The 21,201-nt window shown below is 33.2% G+C and overlaps 2 protein-coding genes and 1 pseudogene across 2 annotated transcripts; all 3 read right to left on the reverse strand.

The window, feature by feature from the left end:
- Nucleotides 1-593: 593 nt before the first annotated feature.
- Nucleotides 594-2,480, reverse strand: LOC142636527 (TMV resistance protein N-like; annotated as a pseudogene).
- A 5,694-nt stretch (nucleotides 2,481-8,174) lies between these two features.
- On the reverse strand, nucleotides 8,175-13,321 carry LOC142621750 (COBRA-like protein 6). Its single transcript, XM_075795104.1, has 6 exons — nucleotides 13,130-13,321; nucleotides 12,911-12,990; nucleotides 10,543-11,002; nucleotides 9,835-9,988; nucleotides 8,929-9,206; nucleotides 8,175-8,480 (listed from the first exon to the last, which is right to left on the reverse strand). The coding sequence occupies exons 1-6, from the start codon at nucleotides 13,185-13,187 to the stop codon at nucleotides 8,197-8,199; spliced, it is 1,314 nt and encodes a 437-aa protein (XP_075651219.1). The 5' UTR covers nucleotides 13,188-13,321; the 3' UTR covers nucleotides 8,175-8,196.
- A 2,347-nt stretch (nucleotides 13,322-15,668) lies between these two features.
- On the reverse strand, nucleotides 15,669-18,120 carry LOC142621753 (uncharacterized). The gene is made up of 2 exons (XM_075795105.1): nucleotides 18,003-18,120; nucleotides 15,669-16,128 (listed from the first exon to the last, which is right to left on the reverse strand). Exons 1-2 carry the CDS (start codon nucleotides 18,086-18,088, stop codon nucleotides 16,023-16,025), a joined length of 192 nt encoding a protein of 63 aa, XP_075651220.1. The 5' UTR covers nucleotides 18,089-18,120; the 3' UTR covers nucleotides 15,669-16,022.
- Between the last annotated feature and the right edge of the window lie 3,081 nt (nucleotides 18,121-21,201).

Below are 21,201 nucleotides of genomic sequence, written 5' to 3' on the forward strand. Positions count from 1 at the left end.
TCAAAAAGCTTCTTTCTTGGATTACTGGTAGGACTCTTCTTGAGTAGTTCAGAGTAACCACAACATATCCATTCCAAGAACATGGCAATGTTTGCATCCATTGCTTGTAATCCCTTTGAAAGCTGATTCATAAGCGTTCTGGATTGGCTAAATTCAAGTGTGAGTTGATTAATGAAATTGATTATAACTGAGGAATGAAATTGAGCAATGCTTGCAGTTGACAATATAAAGTGTCTCGGAATATCTTTGAATTGCAAGGTCCTGAGCTAGTATGCCTGGTGAAAGTTCTACGAATGGGAGTGGGGTCCCATTCATGAGACAATGTATAGCTATGAATTCATTATTTTTGGCGTCATCTCTAGAAGTCTTTCACAGTTTATAACATCTTCCACCTCGAGATTGGTGAATCTTGAGAAAAAATCATGTTTTCCTTTTAGGAGATAGGCCAAAAATTAGGCTAATTTTTAGCCTACTTGACTTTACTCTACTCCCCCACCCTCCCTCAATCCAAACAGACCATAAAATTGTATAGTGCAATTAATACCCTCTTCAATTAAATCATGAGTAATGAGTTTGATTTTATTATACAAAGATCAGACAGGCAGAGATGGAGAAAAGACCTTGTGCTGGAGAAGCTTGAGTGAATGCTTAGCTATTGATGGAGATTTGAATTCAAGTCTCGGTACCCAGTCTAGCTTTGTGCAGCCAGAAAGGTTTACATGGGACATTATCTGGTAAATCTCTTGGGGAAGCTTCTCAAGATTTTTACAGTCTGCAAGATCCAAAGGAGCTAGTTTGTTGAGACATATAACAGACTTGTGAATCTCAATCAAACTAGTACAATTAGTAAGAACCAACACCTCCAGATTGATTATCTTCGAGAAATCTGGTGTTCTCCTTAGGTAATAGGAATGACTGACATCAAGAAACTTAAACTTTTTTAGAATCTGTTCCCCCACCCGAAAAAAGAAAAAGAAATATTGAAATAATGTCCATATGAATTCAATAGATCCAAACCAGAAACATGAAAACAAATACTTGCATACCTTGGTTCCTGTCCAAAGTTCAATCAGGCTACTATAGGGCATGTAAATAGCAACAAGGTTTTCCATGTATAAGTCGGTGGTATGGATTCCATAGGGAATCCATACCATTCTAGATATCTTAGCCTCTTGGAAAGACATTGGAAGTTCCCGTTAAGGCATGCATAATTTAGTTGAAGCACTTTTAGCTGATGCATCTTCACAAACGCTCTGGATTCTACTTGTAAATTGTGGACCTCGGGCAAATTTAGCATGATGCCTTTAACTAATTTTGACCCCTAGAAAGAAAGAGCAAGGTGTAAAAGTTACATTTTAAGGCAATTGCAATTACATACATATATAGTAATAGGTTGAGAACATTACTGTGTATATATAAAAACATGGGTTGTGTCCTACAACTGATTGTGAAGAAAAGGCAAAGTGCACTCTGCATTGCGTAGTTTAAGGGACAAGTACTATGCCTCTGGTACCTCAAGCAGTGTGCTATGATGAATACAGTAAAAAATCAACTATTTTTACGCTAAATAAGTAAGTTGGTCTTATATTCTTATGCAATCAACATTATAGTTTAGGCATCTGAATCTTACCGTGTGATATTTCAGTACATCAAGGACATCCTCATGAAACCATAGTCAACTACGTTCTCCAGGGAATTTGGAGGATTCTTTGCGGACAACTTCTCTACCCATGTCCATGATCATATCATGCATTGTCAACTGGTTTGAGCTATCAATTGTTACAAGACATCGATGAAACAAGACCCCTAGTTCACTTTCAAGGAATAAATTTGAGTCTTGGAGTATTTTGAATGCATAATTTTTTTCCATTCCAACAAAGAAACATGCAATATCTAGACACAACTCTTTTTGCATGTCACTTAGTGAATAAAAACTGACCATAAGCTTCTTTTGAATTTCATCATGAGGTATTGCTCTTAATTTTTCCAATGTACCTTCCCATTCATTTGTGCTCTTGTCTGACAGAAAAGAACCTAAAACTTTAGTGCCAATGGAAGACCTCCAGCATAACAAAATTACTTCCTTTAAGGTACTCTACATAATTTTCCTCAGTTTGATCTTTTCCAAATGCATGCCAACTCAAGAGCTGAATAGACTCATGGTAGTCCAATGCTAGTGGCGAATATATCTTATTAAGCTCATTCAATTTGAGTATAGACTTATCTCTTGTTGTAATGATAATTATACTTCCTGGTTGAAAATAGCCAGGCCTAATGGCCAGCTTATCTAATTAGTCCCGGTGATCCACATCATCAATAACAACAAGTACCTTCTTACACCATGCTCTATTTTTTATTACCATAGTTCCTTCATCAACAAGTTTTAATTTTGTATTGTCATTTACATGTACGCTAGTAGAGAGAATCTGCTGCTGCAAATCAACCAGGCCAGGGAGCAACCATATGGTGAGCAAGCTCATTTACATGTGAATTTTACACACACTGATGTGAGTGCTCTAAGCTGTCATATGGAAACTCCCAATATGCATTTATTAAAATGCTCATCATCTGTATTATTACACTGTCACAACAGCAGTCATAACACAGGAATAAAGAAGTTAATAGATATGAAAGATGTGCTGGTCTAACCAAAAGAGTCCCCTAGGAAAAGAATATGGAAATGGCTGATTACCTCTCTTTTTTTGAGAAGAAAAGCAATTTCAATAAGATAAAATGGAAACAGCTACAGCTACATAGACTCTGCCTCCTTTCTTAAACATTAAGATAATTTATTTACATTTGTAAATTAGCACGAAGCAATGCAAAAAGTATCCCAGCAAAATGATGTGCCTTTTCTTTCTTATTATAAGAGATAATATTTAAAAAGTTGGGGGGGGGGGGGGGGGGAAGAAAGCAACCCAAGTTCTAAAATGATGCATATTTCAATAGTAAGTAATACTAACCCCCATCTCATAATTGCACTAGGTTCGTTAAAATGATAGAAATCATGCTACTGTTTTCTCCGCCTCTCCCATCAAGCACTGCATTTAGTTTGGAATCAGCTTCTCCGATGAGCAATGCTAACTCCAAAATTTCAATAATTGCAGCTAGTGTTTTCATTCTGCAGCATTTGCCCAAAACATGGCAGAACAAAGAGCTATATTAGCCATTGTTGTCTAAACTTGTCTGGTAAGACCTTTTACTTGGCCTTCTGCTTCAAAAGGCCAGAGACAGAAGCACAATGTGTTGATTTGTATTCATATTTCTTGCAACAGGACTGCAGCAATTCAATGACTTTAAGGCATCTACACCATTTGAAAACACTGCTTAAATAAACAATTCTTAAAAAGGAAAGAAAATAATGCAATGGCATCAACATTACACAGATTGAGATTTCAACTGAAGCTTTAAGATCTCCTTACATGAAACCACCTAGAATGGAATCTAGAGGTTTAAGGGACACTCTTGACATATAAAAGAAAACCAACAGTAATTGCTGATACATTGTATATAGTGTCAAACATAACTCTCAAAGTAATGGAAAATGGTTACAGGACAAAGTATTAACAAATGATATCAAAGATGGATGCAGGTCTAAGATTTGTTGGAATGAGCTGTGCTAAAGCCCTTGAGTCTTCTTTTATTATTATTCTTTTCCTATTTTTCTGTAATAGCTTCCTACTTAGGCTGTATTTGGTTGGGTGTAAAATATTTTCTGGGTGTAAAATAATTTCAAGTAAAAATATTTTCGGGAAAGGAAAATATTTTTAGGTGTTTGATGGCATTTTAAAAAATACTTTAGAAAATATTTTCAGGTGTTTGGTTGTAATTTTGAAAATATTATAGAAAATACATTTTCTACTTGTTGCTCACATTTTCTCAGCTTCCAAACAAATATATAACATCATTTCTCAGCAAAGAAACACAAAAGAAACAAAACCTAACAAAAAAAAATCATAAAATCTAGGAGAGATCTAAGAGAGAAGAAGGAAAAGCGATCGCAAGGCGGTGCAATTGCGCGATCTAGATTGCGCCTCACGATTGTGAGATCACTTCGCGGCGCGATCATGAGATCGCGAAGAAGGCGGCGCCGGTGCTGGGGTGCAATCTCGTCGGCGCCGCCTTCTTTCTACTCTCTCTACTCTCTCTCTCTCTTTGCGCGTCTGTGAGCCCTCTCTCTCTCTCTCTCTCTCTCTCTCTCTCTCTCTCTCTCTCTCTCTCTCTCTCTCTCTCTCTCTCTCTCTCTCTCTCTCTCTCTCTCTCTCTCTCTGCACGTCTGTGAGCCGGAAAATGGTTTGAAGTGAAAATTTTCACTTCAAACCATTTCCGGGTCAAAGGCCTTATTTTTCAGTCAACATAAATGATTTTTCGAAAAACTCTATTTTCCATGCGCAACCAAACACACGGAAATGTGTAAAAGGATTTCCTGAAATTGTTTAAAGCCAAAACAAACGCAGCCTTAGTTTGAAGTTCTTTTAATAAGATTTCTGTTATATTGAGGAACCTCAATCTTAAAAAGGATTAGGAATATCCAATATAGATGAATTCTATGTATTCTGTCAGAATTTGAAGAGAGATGAGTTCAATGAATGCCCAATAACTTTAAAGGTGTAAATTGCCTTTTCGCTCCTATGTGGCATGGTCGTTTAAGGAAACCTAGGTATGATGGCCTAGGCTGTTTCTTTGTTCTTCAATTCATTGTTTAATACCAAACAGCCATCAAATTACTTTAAGATTCAATATTTTTTTATAATCAAACTATCCCTAAGTCCTTAAACATCGGACCTCATTCAAGAAGCCTTGATGAACTTATCAAGAAACCTAATCTAGTGTCAAATTCCCAAAGATCCTACATCAAATTGGTATTAGAATTTAGAGCCTGCTACGATTTCTGCTCTACATTACAACTCAAAAACGTATGCATTAAAGTTTCCACTGTTGAGGAATTCAACCTAGTTCAAAGATGTTTAGGGCTGTTTGAATGTGCATTACTTTCAATGCATTGTGGTAAGAAAATGTGTACTTGTAACATGCTTTTAATGAAATCCATGTTTATTCTTTGGGGTTTTGTTTTTGTATGATGAGAAAATTATTCAGTTGAAGTTTCCACAATTTGTAGAATTCAACTTTGTGCAAAGATCTGTTAGGATTTGCATTACTTGTACCCTGCATAGTCTGCATTGTGGTAAGACAATTGTGCACTTGTAAACTGATTTAAATGAAATCCATGTTTACACTTCTTGGGTTTTGTTTTAGTCTGATGAGAACATTAAGCAGTTGAATTTTCATTCGGCTGGTTGTCGATCCTCAATTTTTTCCACTCCACCCCTCCCCTTGAAAAAGTATTTGATACCGTATCAAATGATACCTTGCCATCAATTTCAAAATTCAATAAATAAAAAACATGTGTGTAAAAATAATTACTTATTAACACGTCTTTCATTTATCAGTGAGATGGTTTATTTTGGATTTTAGTTAGATCCAATGCATTCAGTGTATTAGACCCGTTGAGATGGTGACACATGACCACTTTTGGCCATCAGTCATCATTTTACCCGTTTATTTTTACAGAGAAATTTCTTACTTATTAGACTTTGATATTGCTAATGTGGAATCATTTGATACCAAATTCGCCCTCACTGTGTTGAGCTTAGGATTGTACTGTGTTGAGCTTCTTTTCTATTTGCTTTGTTGTACTCTCCTTTTTTTTGGCAATGACATTCCAGTTTGTGTTCATAAAAAAATACACCCCTCTATCCTCTCATGTCTTGGGTATTAGTACCAAGCCGCTAAACACTGAAAAGGAAGATTTATATGTAAGATGAATGAGATACTATTTTTTTTTTAACTTTATTTATTTTAATTGTTATTTATATGGGTTATGCTGATGAATGCTCTTAGGACATTGGTTAACAATCTATTTTAGAAAAGTTTTAATACTATTTTTATGAAAAAAAAAAAAAACCTGTCAAAATATTAACTACTGTATTTCATTTTCTCATAAAAATTTTCTTTAAATAGATTATAAACCAATACCTTTAAAGAAAATAAATTATCAACCAATACTCTTAGAACATCCGTTAAAATTTTCTTAATTATATTATTGAAAGAGGGTCCTACAGCCAGATCAGACGGAACTCCCAGGGTGAATGATTTAAAGATATGGGGGGTTGTTGGGAAATAACATATGATGTCGGTTGAGCAGGTGACAAAAGTCTTGTCCCTAAATTGCTATATACTTAATGCAGTGCTGGGTCTGGGTGGCATCCACTACACCAACATTAATATTATGGAGAATTTTTTAATGTCCCCAACATATCCTTGCTGGCCGATTTTCCAAACTATTTATACTGCCAATGCATTTATAAAGCCAGCTTGTGAGGTTTTTTATTTGACACGTCCTGATAAATAAAAAGAAAGAAAAGAAAAGTCAAGTTCAATTAGTAGCAGATCATTTGACACGTCCTGATAAATGTTGAAGCTTTGTATAATCGTATCCCCTACGAAAATAATGGCTTTAATGGACTAGTAGATCAGCTAATTACAGAGTTTTATAACTTAATTGACATAATTTAAATTTTCATAACTCAACTATCAAATTATTTCAAGAGGAAATGGCTAAATAGTTTTAATTTTTAAACTATGTAACCAAACAGTCCTCTTTTCAAACTATCTAACAAATACCACTCTTTTGGAACTTACATTGCTAATGTCGAGTTCCAAAACTTGACATTAGCAATATCGAGTTCTATGCATGTTTTTAAGTGGAACTCCACATTAATAATGTTGAGTTCTAAGCAACAATTTAAAAATAAATTAAGTGAAAAAATACGCATGGAACTCAACATTACAAATGTCGAGTTTTGCCTAGAACTTAACATCAATAATGCCAAGTTTCAAAATAATAGTATTTTGCTACATAGTTTGAAAAATGGGCTGTTCAACGATATTGTATGTATCTTCTTTAACTTTGGTGATTGATTTTAACGCTTGGAATATGCTCGTTTTGCTTTGCCTTACTCCGAATCTAATATTTAATGACAACCACAACTACAAAGATGGACGATAAAAAACTGAAAAGTCCCTTCAACTATCTCTTTTCTTTTGGAGCAATGAGCATATATCTTTTTCACTTGTCTTAATCTGCAATAGTTTTCGATGGAAAAGAAATTTTTAAACGCTATCTATATCGTCAAAAAAGAATATAGGAGTCTAAAAGGAGTGTAGGACACTGTAATGGTTTTGGAAAATTGCTCTTGTAGCGCCATTCCTTTTACCCACTTTATCAACTACTATTATCTATTGTATTGGTTTGCAAATCATTATTTTAAAAGGTCTTGTTAACGGTGCTTTTTTGAAATTTTTAATAAACAATTTTAGGAAAATTTTGACACTATTTTCATGAAAATATAAGAAGTCGTCAAAACATTAATTGTATTTTCTTTTATTTCCCTAGAAAAAATTTCTAAAAATATTTCTTAACCTTATATTCTTAAGGCATCTGTAAATTTTTTCCTATTAAACGATGATTATCAACCACCCACTTGTTAGGTCTAGGGGGTGGGGAATGGGGTTCAAGTAGTTGTGTAGGATTTTTCAGCATAATTTTTTTTTTAAAAAGTCATTATTTAAAGGGTTTGGTAGCATTAAATCTGGTTTTGAATATGTTAAGCAGTGAATGCCCCACAGGACTTGCTATGTTTTACTCCACTTAGGAAATTTGCTAGTGTTTAAAACTTTGAATTCACCAATTCAGTACCACTTTTCTGTTTTTTATCAAGATTAGTAACCTAATTCACCCACCTTTAAACAGCAGCAATCATGTCAGGAACATTCTAAAGTAATTTACTAATTTGTACTCCATCCTAGAAAACTAGAACTATCTTTTAAGGAGTGAATGTAAATGAAAATTACTCATATAGTTCAGAGAATTCTGTGTTGTTTCCAAGAGGACAAGTGGATTGGTGAATCAGAAATCTACTTGTATACAATATAATCACAAACTAATTATATCTGCTTGTTAATATTGCTATTCTTCAATGATAAATCATACCATGTCTACTTGATATCAGATTTTTGGTTTCAAAATTATGAACTAAAGTGATACATTAGGAAATAAATATATATATATATATATATATATATATATATATTTATAATTATAAGTCCTAATCTCTAATGCAAGACACCTATAGTTCAAAGCACCAGTAATATAAGTAAAAACAAAGAGAAGAAAATTAGGGAAGGCTTTTCTGTGACACTATGACCACTGTTAGGGAGCCTAGGGTATTCATCTGGAGGAGGCATGACACATTCATCACCATTAAAAGAAATTTTTCTTGGGAAAGTCCATCCTTCTCTGAAAGTAAAAATACTTGGATCTTTGTTTAGTAGCATCTCAGTTTGTACATTTCCACTTGGTCCTGATTGAAGTAACATGTCATTGTAGTATTTAATCCCCCAAAACATCCCTGTGTCATCTGTAAAAATATACCAAAAGACTTAATTATGGTAAGGGAAAAGGGAGGGGGAGAAAGTAAAACAAATACAATAACTGGGTCACTAAATATAATGTTGGTTCCTAAACTTTAGCACATGAATAATTCTAGTCCTCGAAGTTTAAAGTGATGTCTTTTAGTTTTAGTCATTAGCAAAATTAAAAGTGATTGCTTTTAGTCCCTAACAAACTTAAAATGATTAAAGGGAACTTTTTAGTCTATAACAAACTTAAAGTGACCCCTTTAGTCCTTATTGTATCTAATGGAGAGATCACACATCATTTTTTAGTTTGGCAATGTCATCTAAGGGACTAAAAGTGATCACTTTAAACTTCAAGAACTAAAATCACTCATGGCCTAAAGTTTAGGGACCATGTGAATTTAAGATATAATAATAAATTAATAATGGTATGGTTTTGGTTTGACTTACTAATGCTTCCATACGGATTAAGGGGCAGATAGTTGAAGCTGAAAATCTGAGTGACATTTCTCAAGTTGGGGTGTAATACCACCAAGTTCCACTGGGAATAGTTTTTAACAAAATTAAGATTTGTGATAGTGATTTTTACTCGCCAGTACTCTCTGTAACTTTCTTTCACATGCCAGTGCACCTTTATGGGGCACATGTGTTTAGAACACCTCACCAAAGGTTGTGGTTCTTCATCATTTGCATGTCGTAGCTCCAGCAAGGGAGGAGTTTTATCAGAGCTGCGATTTTTGGGACAAAATGGAAACAGATACTTTGAAAATGAAGGAAGAGAAGGTAGTATAATAAAAGACATAAGAAGTTAAGGTGCTTGGAAGCAACTTGAAGAAAAGACACTTGAAAAGTTGAAATTGTCACTGAACAAATCATGTTTCACATTTCCAAATTGATAATATAACTACTAGACCAAATAGGAGGGGAAGAAAAAAAAAAACTATTGCACTTTACTCCCCTAAACTATGGAGTTGAGTTCAGTACACCACAAAACAATAAAATCAAGCAACCAAGATTGATTGATAATAAGTAAAATGCCCCTACCCTTAACAATTTTCGTTAAAATTTTGAAATTTACGAAAATTGTCAATAACAAGAGGTATTTTGCTAATTACCAAATTAGGGTTTAGAGGGGGATTAAATTTGACCCCATAGTTTAGGGAGGGGTGGGAAAATTGCAATTAACCCAAAGAACTATTTGAATCTCTTCCCCTTCTCTCAATCAGATTGCTTAGGAACTATATTACCAAAATAATATAAAGTTAATACAGATATGTTAGTTTTGCCTTGTTCAACTTCTATAGAAGTTGTTTCCAAGCACAAGAAGAAATATACTAGAAAGAGAAGAGGGTTTACTTTACACATTTTGTTCCACCTAGTCCTTCGCAATTACAGCTGCACTGGGGGCAAGGAACAATGGTACTATTGTAGAATGCAGATAAGGAAACACAACATTTTGGAGTAAGTGATGCTTGAAATTGCGAGTAAATACAGGTTACATTCCATGTCTCTAGCATAAACCCAAACAAGTATGTCATGAACAAAGTAGAGCATCATTAAACCATACAATATAATCTCAAATAATATAGCAATTTCAGAAATTACTTATCAATGATAGTACCTACACATCTTTCAATCAACATACTTGAATTCATTTTGACTGATAAAGAAAAGGAAAGGGAGCATTGGTATTGGCTGTTGCAGTCTTGCAGATACCATTATCATAGTGTATTGTAAAGAAGATGTGCAAGACAACAAGCCTAAAAATTTAAATAAATAAAAAAAGACTCGGTTTCGTCTGGAAAATATTTTCCAGGATTAATAGATATGGTATTCAATAGAAATTTTTTTTTCCAGGATTCAATAACTGATTGGAGGAGAATGTGATTGTCATTTCCACCAAAGGCAATGAAAATGATGTGCCTATTTGGTGAAACAGTTTCAAGCTGCAATATTTGTAAGTACAATTTTTTAAACTTCATTTTTTTCTACATTCAACTTTTTCAATCAACCTGATTTACAAAAAAAGTTACGAGAAATTTTTTTAGAAAATTCAATACTTACCAAGAGCTTGAGTTGATCGACGGCCTCCATCTGCCTTGAACTTGCTTGGTGGAACTTTAAATGGATCTCCACAAGTATATCCAGGAACACCAAGGTTGAAATTTAAAGGCATGAAGAAGCTATTGTCTGTATTGTTAATAGTAGCTTTATTAACATTCATCCTAAAAGCAGCACCATACAGAGTTTGGTCTTGTGTCATAGAGGTTAGCACCCCTCCCTTGCAGCAATTGTTAAACTGCTTGTTATATGGAGCTCCTGGCATGAGATCAACAATCACTGGTTGCTTCTCACAACAATGTGGAAGTACTCCACCCTTAAATCTAGAGCAATTTCCTTGCTCTGTGGCCTCTGCCCCCCACATATCCCATATTGCCTCATCGCTTTTCCACGTCCAACTCAATTTCCAACCAGGCCGGTCCATATGCCGGAATAATTGGAAGTTGTAGAGTGATACTCTTACCTACAAATGTGGAACCTAAAATAGTTACATATGAGCCAATCACCTCTCTTAAACCCCATAGAAGTGGGAGCATAGTGCACTAGGCTTGACCTTTTACATAGGATCAAAAAAAAAAAAATGATGTTTTGGTGCACATTCTGTCGATGCAAGAAAAAAATTTGAGAAATATGCAGTATGCTTTTCAAATACTAGTTAATCAACATCTTAGCAAAAAAAAGATTCTATCATATACAAAATCAAATAAAAGCTATGACAAATAACAAACCAACCAAATATATAATCTACGTAGCTGATATAAAGTGTGATGACATTATAGATGTGGTATTCACATTCTCCTCCAATCAAATAATTCAACAACTAGTTAAGGCCTTTTAAAAAAATTTAAGTTAAAGAGGAAGAAATGGTTTAAGGTGAAGCCTTAGCATGGCAAGAAACCACTAAAATGGTGTCAACAATCCTAATGGCTCAACAAGTTTGAATTACCACTTGTCCCTAAACAAATCTCGCAATTGGAGATGTCCTTTAGTCCAAGTTCTTTTTTTGACTGATTAGTCCAAGTTCTTGAATGTTGATGTAGATTGGATGATCAAGCATACTACAATTTTTAATGTTTTATGTAATTTTCAGAATTCTAGATTTTAATGTTTTCCTAATCAGATTAGGGCCAAAATATAGTAAGATATCAATGAAAATCTCTCCTTATTTTTATGAGAATTGCAGTGCTACAAAAAGTTTCACAATTTTTGCCATGTGAGTAGTGGAGAAATATTAGTGGGTTTATGGGAGTCCACATCTCCACCACTCACAATTCGCTACATGATAAATTAAAATAAAAGTTGTGAAAATTTTTGTAGCATTAGCATTTTTCTATTTTTATTTGGTAATCAAGTTTATGTTACCTTTATATAGGATTATAGCATGAAAAGAATTTTTTTGGTTGAATTTTATAAAATACTTAATATGGAATTTTCTTCTCCTTTGTCTACTAGCCTGAAGTAAGAATTTAATAAAAATACTCATGGCATGTCGATATACGAAAAAAAGCCAAATGAAATCCCTTACTACCCTCAACATTAAAACTAAATTATAAATTCAAAACAAAATCTTAAAAATAAATTTAGTTTTAATGCTCTCTTCAACACTTCAGCACTTCAGCTCCAACATGCCATAATATAACTTGACAAAAAAATAATCATATAATTTTGCTTTTTTTTAAAAATAATAATAATAATTTTGCTTAGTTTGTTTGTCGTGATTTGATCCAAAAAAAGAGATTGGAGCAACGAGTTACGAGCAAGATGAAACGTGCACAATGTTTTGGGGCCTTTATTATCTCACCAAACATGCCTCTATAAATAGGTCTGATGCATCAAAAAAAAAAAAAAAAAAAAAAGGTCTGAACTCTAAAAGATTGTAATGCCCTAAGTGATATGATGTGGCGCACAGTGATTGGACTGAAAATCAAAAGCAGAGTGTAAACTACTATGGTTATGCCTCAGCTGATCAGTTCCAAGAAGACAAAAGGACAACAAAGTACTATCACAAATCACATGAAGGCCAAGTCAAAGATATAGCTCAAATTAAAAACAAAATTATTTATAAAAAAAAAAAAAAAAGAATTTCATATAGTAGTGTATTTATTTTATTAATTTGAAGAAAAAAAAAACATCCTTGATAGGGGTGGGACAAGAAAACCAGCAAAGTACAAAGAACGAAAGAATAACATCTAATCTTTATGCTGCCTAAACCTAAATAATGGCTCTCTCTCTCTCTCTCTCTCTCTCTCTCTCTCTCTCTCAAGTCTCAACAATCAAAACACAGAGAATGCCCAAATAAGTGAAATGAAATAAAAGAGAAAAAAAAAGTTAGTAACTGGTTAAAATAAATGTTATTGAAAAAAAAACTTACATCATATGTTGCATCATTTTCAAGCATGAGATCCCATGTAATGGTTATATTTGCATGAGGATCCAATGGATCATACCCATCTGTAATCTCAATCAAATTTGACCCAAAAAAATTTGTTAAAAATTAAAAATTAAAACTTAACAAAGAATCTCATTTCATTGATAAAAAAAAAAAATACAAAAACAGGAAAAGAGAAAAAGAAAAAGAAAAAGTACTTACAAGAAGGTGAGATGGAGGTGATGAGAATGAAGAAACTCAAAATCAAAACCATGCCCATTGATCTTTGATCTTTGATAAGCAAACAAAAATGGGTTCCTTTCCAAAACCCAATACAAAGTTTTTAATTCTCCTTATAATTCAGTGCCAAATAACAAAGGTGGTGACACATATACATAGAAACTCTTCATCTTCAGTCTTCATACAGGCATGTGTGTTTGTTACTATAACAGTATTATCAGTAATGAAAAGAAAGTGAGAGGGATTAAAGGGGTGACTGTGGACTGTTCATGTCAGTATCACACTGTGTTTTTCTCTCTCTCTAAAACAAATTAGGGAGTAAATTACAATTAATGCTGCCAGAATTGGAAGCTTAATAGAGTAATTAAAATTACGTACGTAAATAGTTGAATGAGTGTTTACGCATTCAAAGTTCACGCGTTTTGTCATCCGCGGCATTTTTGCCCGTTTGACTCTCTCTCTCTCTCTCTCTCTCTCTCTCTCTCTCTCATGCAGTTTTGTTGGTGCGTGTTTGTTTTTGGTATTTGTTGTGAAAATGTTGTAATATATGTATTATGTCTTTTTGCTACTCAAACTAAAACCTAGAACTGGCAATACTTGAAGACCAGAGGCGTCATGGCCCATGGGGCTCATTCTTAATGTTAATACCTTCCACGATTTAAAAAAAAAAAAATTAATATCACGTATAAATTTAGAAATTTAGAAAATGTGAAAACTCCTCCCAAAATAAAATCCAGTTTTACTAACACAATAAAAATAAATCCCATCTCATCTCATACTTTTTTTTAGCTGAAAAATGTTAATAAATCTCAAACTTGATTGTATTTTTTTAATGGTTAAGTCGTTGGCTTTTTAAAAAAAAGTAAAATTCAAATTCAAATAATTTTGTGCATGACTATTGACTAATACTATAACATTTTTTGTTATTTATTTAATATATACAAATGACTTGTAATTCTCGATAACAAAAAACCGTGTTCTTCTTTGCCATTTGGATGATCTGGAAACACAGGAATAATGTCATGTTTCAGAACCGGCTTATGCAGTTAAACCTAAACAAAGACTTCATTTTTAGGGCAACATAATTTCATCATTGTGTTCTTAACCCCAAAAGCGATGGGAGAGGCCTAGACTTGGGTGGGTTCGCCTAAATACAGATCTTAAGTAGTGGAGGCATAGTCCGGAATGAGCTAGGAGCTGGATGGATTGGTGGATATTCGAGAAACATTGGGATCATTACTAGTTTCCTTGCAGAGCTATGGGCCCTCAAGGATGGGCTTAGTATGTGCAAAAAAAATCAGTTAACGGCCGTAGAAATAGAGCTTGATGCTAAATTTATTGTTGATCTTCTTGCTAATCCTCACTATTCTAACAATGTTGCCTTCCCCGTTGTGGATAACTACAGGCAGTTAATTTCCCAGATTCCCCTAGTCCAGATCAATCGCTACTATCGTGAAGCTAATAAGTGTGTCGATGTTTTAGCTAGATTGAGAGTAAGACATGATAGGGACTTTATTTTATATGATAGTTCGCATGTGGATATTTTAGAGCTTATGAGCTCACTCTATGATGGTCTGTACTATAACAGGCTTTGTCCTGAACCTGTTATTGCCTATTATTGCTTCTTAGTTTTTGTTAATGCATTCCCTTTTCTACCAAATAATAATAATAATAATAATAAATAAGATTGTAATTCCATCTAATAAGGACTAGAAAAAGCAATAGTCTAACTGTTTATAGAACCCAAAAATACTAATTTTTGCAATAAAATGGAAGATATTTTCTAATGGACTCTTTGATTAGATGATTAATGAAAATTAAATAAAGGTTGTGTGACCTTGTCCCTTTGAATCTACCGAACTGACATGGTTTTGGGGAAGGCTAACGACCTGTTTTGCATTTGATTGTCAACTTGGTGTCGATTAATAGTTGAAAATACAAATTCTGAAAACAAGATAAAGCTGTTGAAATGCTTAAGGCAAAAGAAAAAAAGTGTTAAATAAAATGCATTTAACCTTTTTTTTTTTTTTCTTTTTTGAGAAACTTAACCTGTTAAAAATTTTATTAGGGAAAGGAGAAGTAACATGGTCAAAGATGTTCATGTATCCAAAAAGTTTTTTTTTTTTTTTGATTGTTCAGTTCCTACTAATATCAGGGTACGGAAAATGAAGTGAAAATATTCTTGATACCTTCTTAGCAACTTGTAACACTACTCCTAGACAGGAACAAAACATTAAGATATGTCATCTGGAAACTCCCAATATGCATTTATTAAAATGCTCATCATCTGTATTATTGCACTGTCACAACAGCAGTCATAACACAGGAATAAAAAAGTTAATAGATATGAAAGATGTGCCGGTCCCCTAGGAAAATAATGTGGAAATGGCTGATTACCTCCTTTCTTTTTTGGAAAAGAAGAAAAGCAATTTCAATAAGGTAAAATGGAAACAGCTACATAAACTCCTCCTCTCTTAAACATTAAGATAATTTATTTACATTTGTAAATTAACACGAAGCATGCAAAAAGTATCTCAGCAAAGTCTTTCTTATTATAAGAGATAAATTTAAAAAGTTTGGGGGGAAGGAAACAACCCAGGTTCTAAAATGATGCATATTTCAATAGTTAGTAATACAATTCAACATCTCATAATTTCTCAAGGTTTGTTGAAATGATAGAATCATGCTACTGTTTTCTCCACCTCTCCCATCAGGCACTGCATTTAGTTTGGAATCGGCTTCTACAATGAGCAATGCTAACTCCAAAATTTCAATAACTGCATCTAGTGTTTTCATTCTGCAGCATTTGCCCAAAACATGGCAGAACAAAGAGCTATATTAGCCATTATTGTCTAACCTTGTCTGGTAAGACCTTTTACTTGGGCTTCTGCTTCAAAAGGCCAGAGACAGAAGCACAATGTGTTGATTTGTATTCACATTTCTCACAACAGGACTGCAGCAATTCAATGACTTTAAGGCACCTACACCATTTGAAAACACTGCTTAAATAAACAATTTTTAAAAAGGAAAGAAAATATTGCAATGGCATCAACATTACACAGATTGAGATTTCAACTGAAGCTTTAACATCTCCTTACATGAAACCACCTAGAATGGAATCTAGAGGTTTAAGGGACACTGTTGACATATAAAAGAAAACCAACAGTAATTGCTGATACATTATATATGGTGTCAAAGATAACTCTCAAAGTTATAGTAAATGGTTACAGGGCAAAGTATTAACAAATGATAACAAAGATGGATGCAGGTCTAAGATTTGTTGGAATGAGTTGTGCTAAAGCCCTTGAGTCTTCTTTTATTATTATTCTTTTCCTATTTTTCTGTAAAAGCTTCCTACTTAGTTTGAAGTTCTTTTAATAAGATTTCTATTATATTGAGGAACCCCAGTCTCTGTAGAAAAAGGATTAGGAATATCCAATATAAATTCTATGTATTCTGTCAGAATTTGAAGAGAGATGAGTTCAATGAATGCCCAATAACTTTAAAGGTGTAAATTGCCTTTTTGCTCCTATGTGGAATGGTTGTTTAAGGAAACCTAGGAATGATGGCCTAGGCTGTTTCTTTGTTCTTCAATTAATTGTTTATTACCAAACAGCCATCAAATTACTTTAAGATTCAATATTTTTTTTTATAATCTAACCATCACTAGGTCCTTAAACATCAAACCTCATTCAAGAAGCCTTGATGAACTTATCAAGAAACCTAATTTAGTGCCAAATTCCTAAAGATCCTACATCAAAATGTTATTAGAATTTAGAGCCTGCTACGCTTTCTGCTCTACATTACAACTCAAAACATCTGCAATCCAAAATAACTGTGACGGTTTAGAAACACAAACCCCACATTTTACATGACTTCATACATAAAGAAGAAACAGAGTCAAGCCAATAAGAGAGTTGCAAGAGTGTTCTGACTTCGGAATAAAATCTACCATGATGGATGTATGTGACCCTAATTGTGCAACATGCCATATCATATCATGAGAGGAGACTTCAATTATGGATAAGCACACAAATCAATTATAGTAAACCCCATTTTGCCCATTTGTGGTATAGGACAAGTTCGGTCTGCCAATGGTTTAGAAAGTAATCAATTAATCATCAGAGAGAAAACTTGTGCCTAAGTGTCACCTTTCTAAATCACGGGTTATAAAGTGTCGAATTTTCTTGAAGCACATGTTTACTTGATCCTCAAGCAATGAATCACATTTAGATTTTAGACAAGCAAGCCAAGTGACCAACCATGGGTAAAACTAAGGAACAGCCTCACCACATTTTGAGGTGGTTGCAACATTTAGGTTGGAAAAGCCCTTCGACTATCGAAGCAACTCTACCCCCAACATAATTACCCTCCACAACTCCATCTTAAGTATTTCCTTGTGTATCACGAACATCAAATTTGATTTTAGTTAGAACTGATTTAACATCTGGTCTAAGTATCACAGATAATCTCTAGTCTTTGCAAAATAGTAATAACATAAATCATCAAAGCACAGAAAGGATTAACCATTGAAATCAATATAAATCATCAAAAAATTTCAAAGCAATTGAATCAATATTGTAAGGCCTAATTGCCAAAATCATCAGAATCCACCAATTCATCACTAAAAGAGTTTTCATAACAAAAAATAAAAAATAAAAAACCCAAGACAGCTACACGTAGGAACACAAACCCACCAAAAAACCCAGTAATTAAAACAGGACAATTCTTTTATTTCTCCAACAAAAACAAAAACAAAAAAACAAAACTTAAAATTTCTCGCATACTTTCTCAGCAACCAAACAGAGGTTGACGAATACAAAAATATTAATATTAATATAAGAAGAGAGCGTACTTTTGAGGGAGGAAGTTGTTCTTGGTGAGACAAGCTTGGATGTCGCAAGCTTCTTTCTTGCAAGGCTCTTTGGTTGCCTGTGCCATTCTCTCTCTCTCTCTCTCTCTCTCTCTCTCAATCTTTCTCGGGTCGTTTACACTATTTATTTAAGAAACAAAGGCGTATACGGCTTGCCGTTTTTTGACATGTTGATTTTTTTTTTTTTTTTTCCGTTGAATAAAGATACCAATTAATTAATTAATTTTTTTTAGTTGCGCTTCGCAACTTAACCTAAATCTCAGTAGATGATTATATATATGCATTTTGGAGGAAATAAAACTTGTTTTGCTTGCTCACTACTCATTGTTTAAGAAATTTGGAGTTCAATTTTCACTTACACCAAAAATTAATTGATGTTTTAGTTTGATGATAAAAAATAAAATCATCAGAAACAAACATAATAGGTTAAAACTCTATTAATAATTTCAAATGAATTATTACACACTTAAATTTAATTGTTTTTGAAAAATATAATACTATTTGTATTTTATTGGTCAATATAACTATATGCAAAATTTAATTATAAAGCTTAATATATATTGCACATTTGCTTTGCACCCAAAGTCCAAGGACGGAGCCACACTGGAGCCCATGGGGCCTGGCCCCCCTAAGTTGTAGGATGAAAGAAATATTCGTTTATATATTAAGGCCTACCACAAATTAACCCAAACAACCACAATCAGGTCCAAAAAAAATTAACAAAACCTCTTACAAAAAAAAAATTTAAAAATTGGCAACCAATAATCAACACATATCTTTTTTGTTTATACTTCTGACTCCTCTAGATGATGTTATAAACCTTGGTCAATTTGCCTGCAGCTTAATGTAATGGAATTTCTTCTTGCATATTTAGGTGATTGGCAAACTTGTTGCAATGAAATCCTCTTCTTAAGGCTGACACACACAACGGTTGTGTTTGCAATGCCATCTATCTAGCTGAGGGCATCTATCTGTAGATTTGAATCTTACATCAACTATGATGTGGAAATCTACTGAGAGCTTCTATTTTTGTGTGCGTTTGCTCAGCACTGAAATTATATTTAAGCTGCGTTTTGCGTTTTTTTTGGTCTTACAATACTGATCGTGACCACCAAACTCAGCAAAACGTAAATTTCTAGGTAAATTTGAGTCCTACAGCACTATTTACACTTTTAAAAATGATTTTGCTTCAGTGTTTTCAGTAATAAATTTTTAGTTTTTAGTAAATAAGCAATATCTAAATATACCCAAATTTATATAAAAGAGAGTTTCCATTTTACTAAAATAGTGCACAATAACCCAATTAACAGAAATATAAAAGTTCTTTACATACATGAACAGGAAATCCAGTCGGTGTGCTCGCACCCACACCAACCTGGCCCGATAAGGTTCAATTGGGTATATAAACACACCAGAAGGCCCAACCTAATATCTATTGAGATAAGGTATATAAACACACCAAAAGCTTATAAACTTTTCAACATGGATCATGTTTTTAGTTTTACCACCTTCAACTCATGTTCAAGTACGCACTTTTGGAGATAGTTATTCATTTATTTCTTAATACTTATGAGCAAGTAACCACATGGCATTATTCTTCTCACAGAATTGAATGCGACCTAACTCAAAACCATTTGACATTTATTTTGGAATTTACACTTATGTGAGGAGGGAAGACTCCTCCCGTAAGGGTGAATAACTTCATCCTATAACATTTACAGTTCAAATTACTCATCATCTATTATAATTATCAAAGTATCGAAAATAAAAATATCAACCATAATAATCTCAAAATAATTCTTAGTAACTAGATTGGTTATACAGTAAGAAAATAAAAAATAAAAACAAGGAGGAGGAATGGTTTTTTTTTTTTTTTTTAAAGACAAAGGGGTATTTTTTTGGCTCTTACCCAAGCCTTAAAAGGACGATATTGTAATTTACCTTTTCAAAAAAATTTGTAAAAATTTGACTATTTATTTGGAAAAAATATATATAGAGAGAGAGAGTTAGTGAATCACAATTCTCATTACATATCAATACTTGGGACAAATTATATTTCTAATCTTCACTTTTGTTCTTGTATAAACTAGTTTTTGAGAATTAATCATGTGATATCAAATTAAATGTGTATGCAGGCACTAACCCGAACATGCATTGCACTGAAAAGAGGAGAAAGTGTATTAGCATTATTATTATTGTTTTTTTTTTTATAGGAGTATTATCATTTTTTATAAGAGTATTATTATTGTTGTTGTTTTGATAATTTGATAGTTACAATGGGGAGAATAGATTTGACTCCTAAATGTCTTTATTTCGAATACCAGTAAATATCGGATTAGCAATTGAGCCACAAGGAAACAAGGCTCTTGGAGTAATAATAATATTAATAAGTCCAAAATTTTATATATATATATATATAACAAAGTTTAATACAAATCAAAAAAAAAATTTAAACCATACAGTATAATTGCAATAACATCTTAATTCATTTTAACCATTCATACAATTAAATATTAGCACTTTTCATTACAAAAAACTAGGGCTATAGCCGCAGTTTTAATACGCAACTATAGACCCTAAAATCACAGCTATAGCCCCATTTTGTTTATAGGCCTTTTTCCACAATGTCATACTTTTCCATTCAAGTTAACATCAAATTTAACGTCAGAGTGTAAAGTGTAACAAAAGTCATAATTTAGAGTGTAAAACATGCATTCAAAAAGTTTAGGGTGCAAAAAGTGTAATATAAGGTATAGTTTAAGGTAGTAAAGTATAATTTCTCCTTAAAAAAAAAAAAAGATAAAAATTCTATGTTTAACAATAAACATTGGTTGCAGATTTTCAGATCATAGCTGATGCAAGAATGGTTGTACAACCAAATGAGTATGAACATTGCGATGCTCTTTTCAATTGCCCTCACCCAGTTGGATGCAGGTGCATAAATCACCAATGTAAATGTCATCCAGAAGAGCATTTCGTTGCAAAAAGCTTCACCAATGACCTAAAAATGGATTAAGAAATTACAGCCCATTAAATTGCAGGCAAATTGCACTTTTTTTGGGAAACTCTTTTTTGTTTTCCTGAGGAATTGTCATGTTACTCATTTGAGCGGAATAAAATAAAGTTTCCATATATCTCTTTAATATAATTATTTTGGTTAGAGGTTTTGAAGACATAAACC

This window comes from Castanea sativa, chromosome 1, assembly GCF_040712315.1.
Source record: "Castanea sativa cultivar Marrone di Chiusa Pesio chromosome 1, ASM4071231v1".
Classification (NCBI taxonomy): domain Eukaryota; kingdom Viridiplantae; phylum Streptophyta; class Magnoliopsida; order Fagales; family Fagaceae; genus Castanea; species Castanea sativa.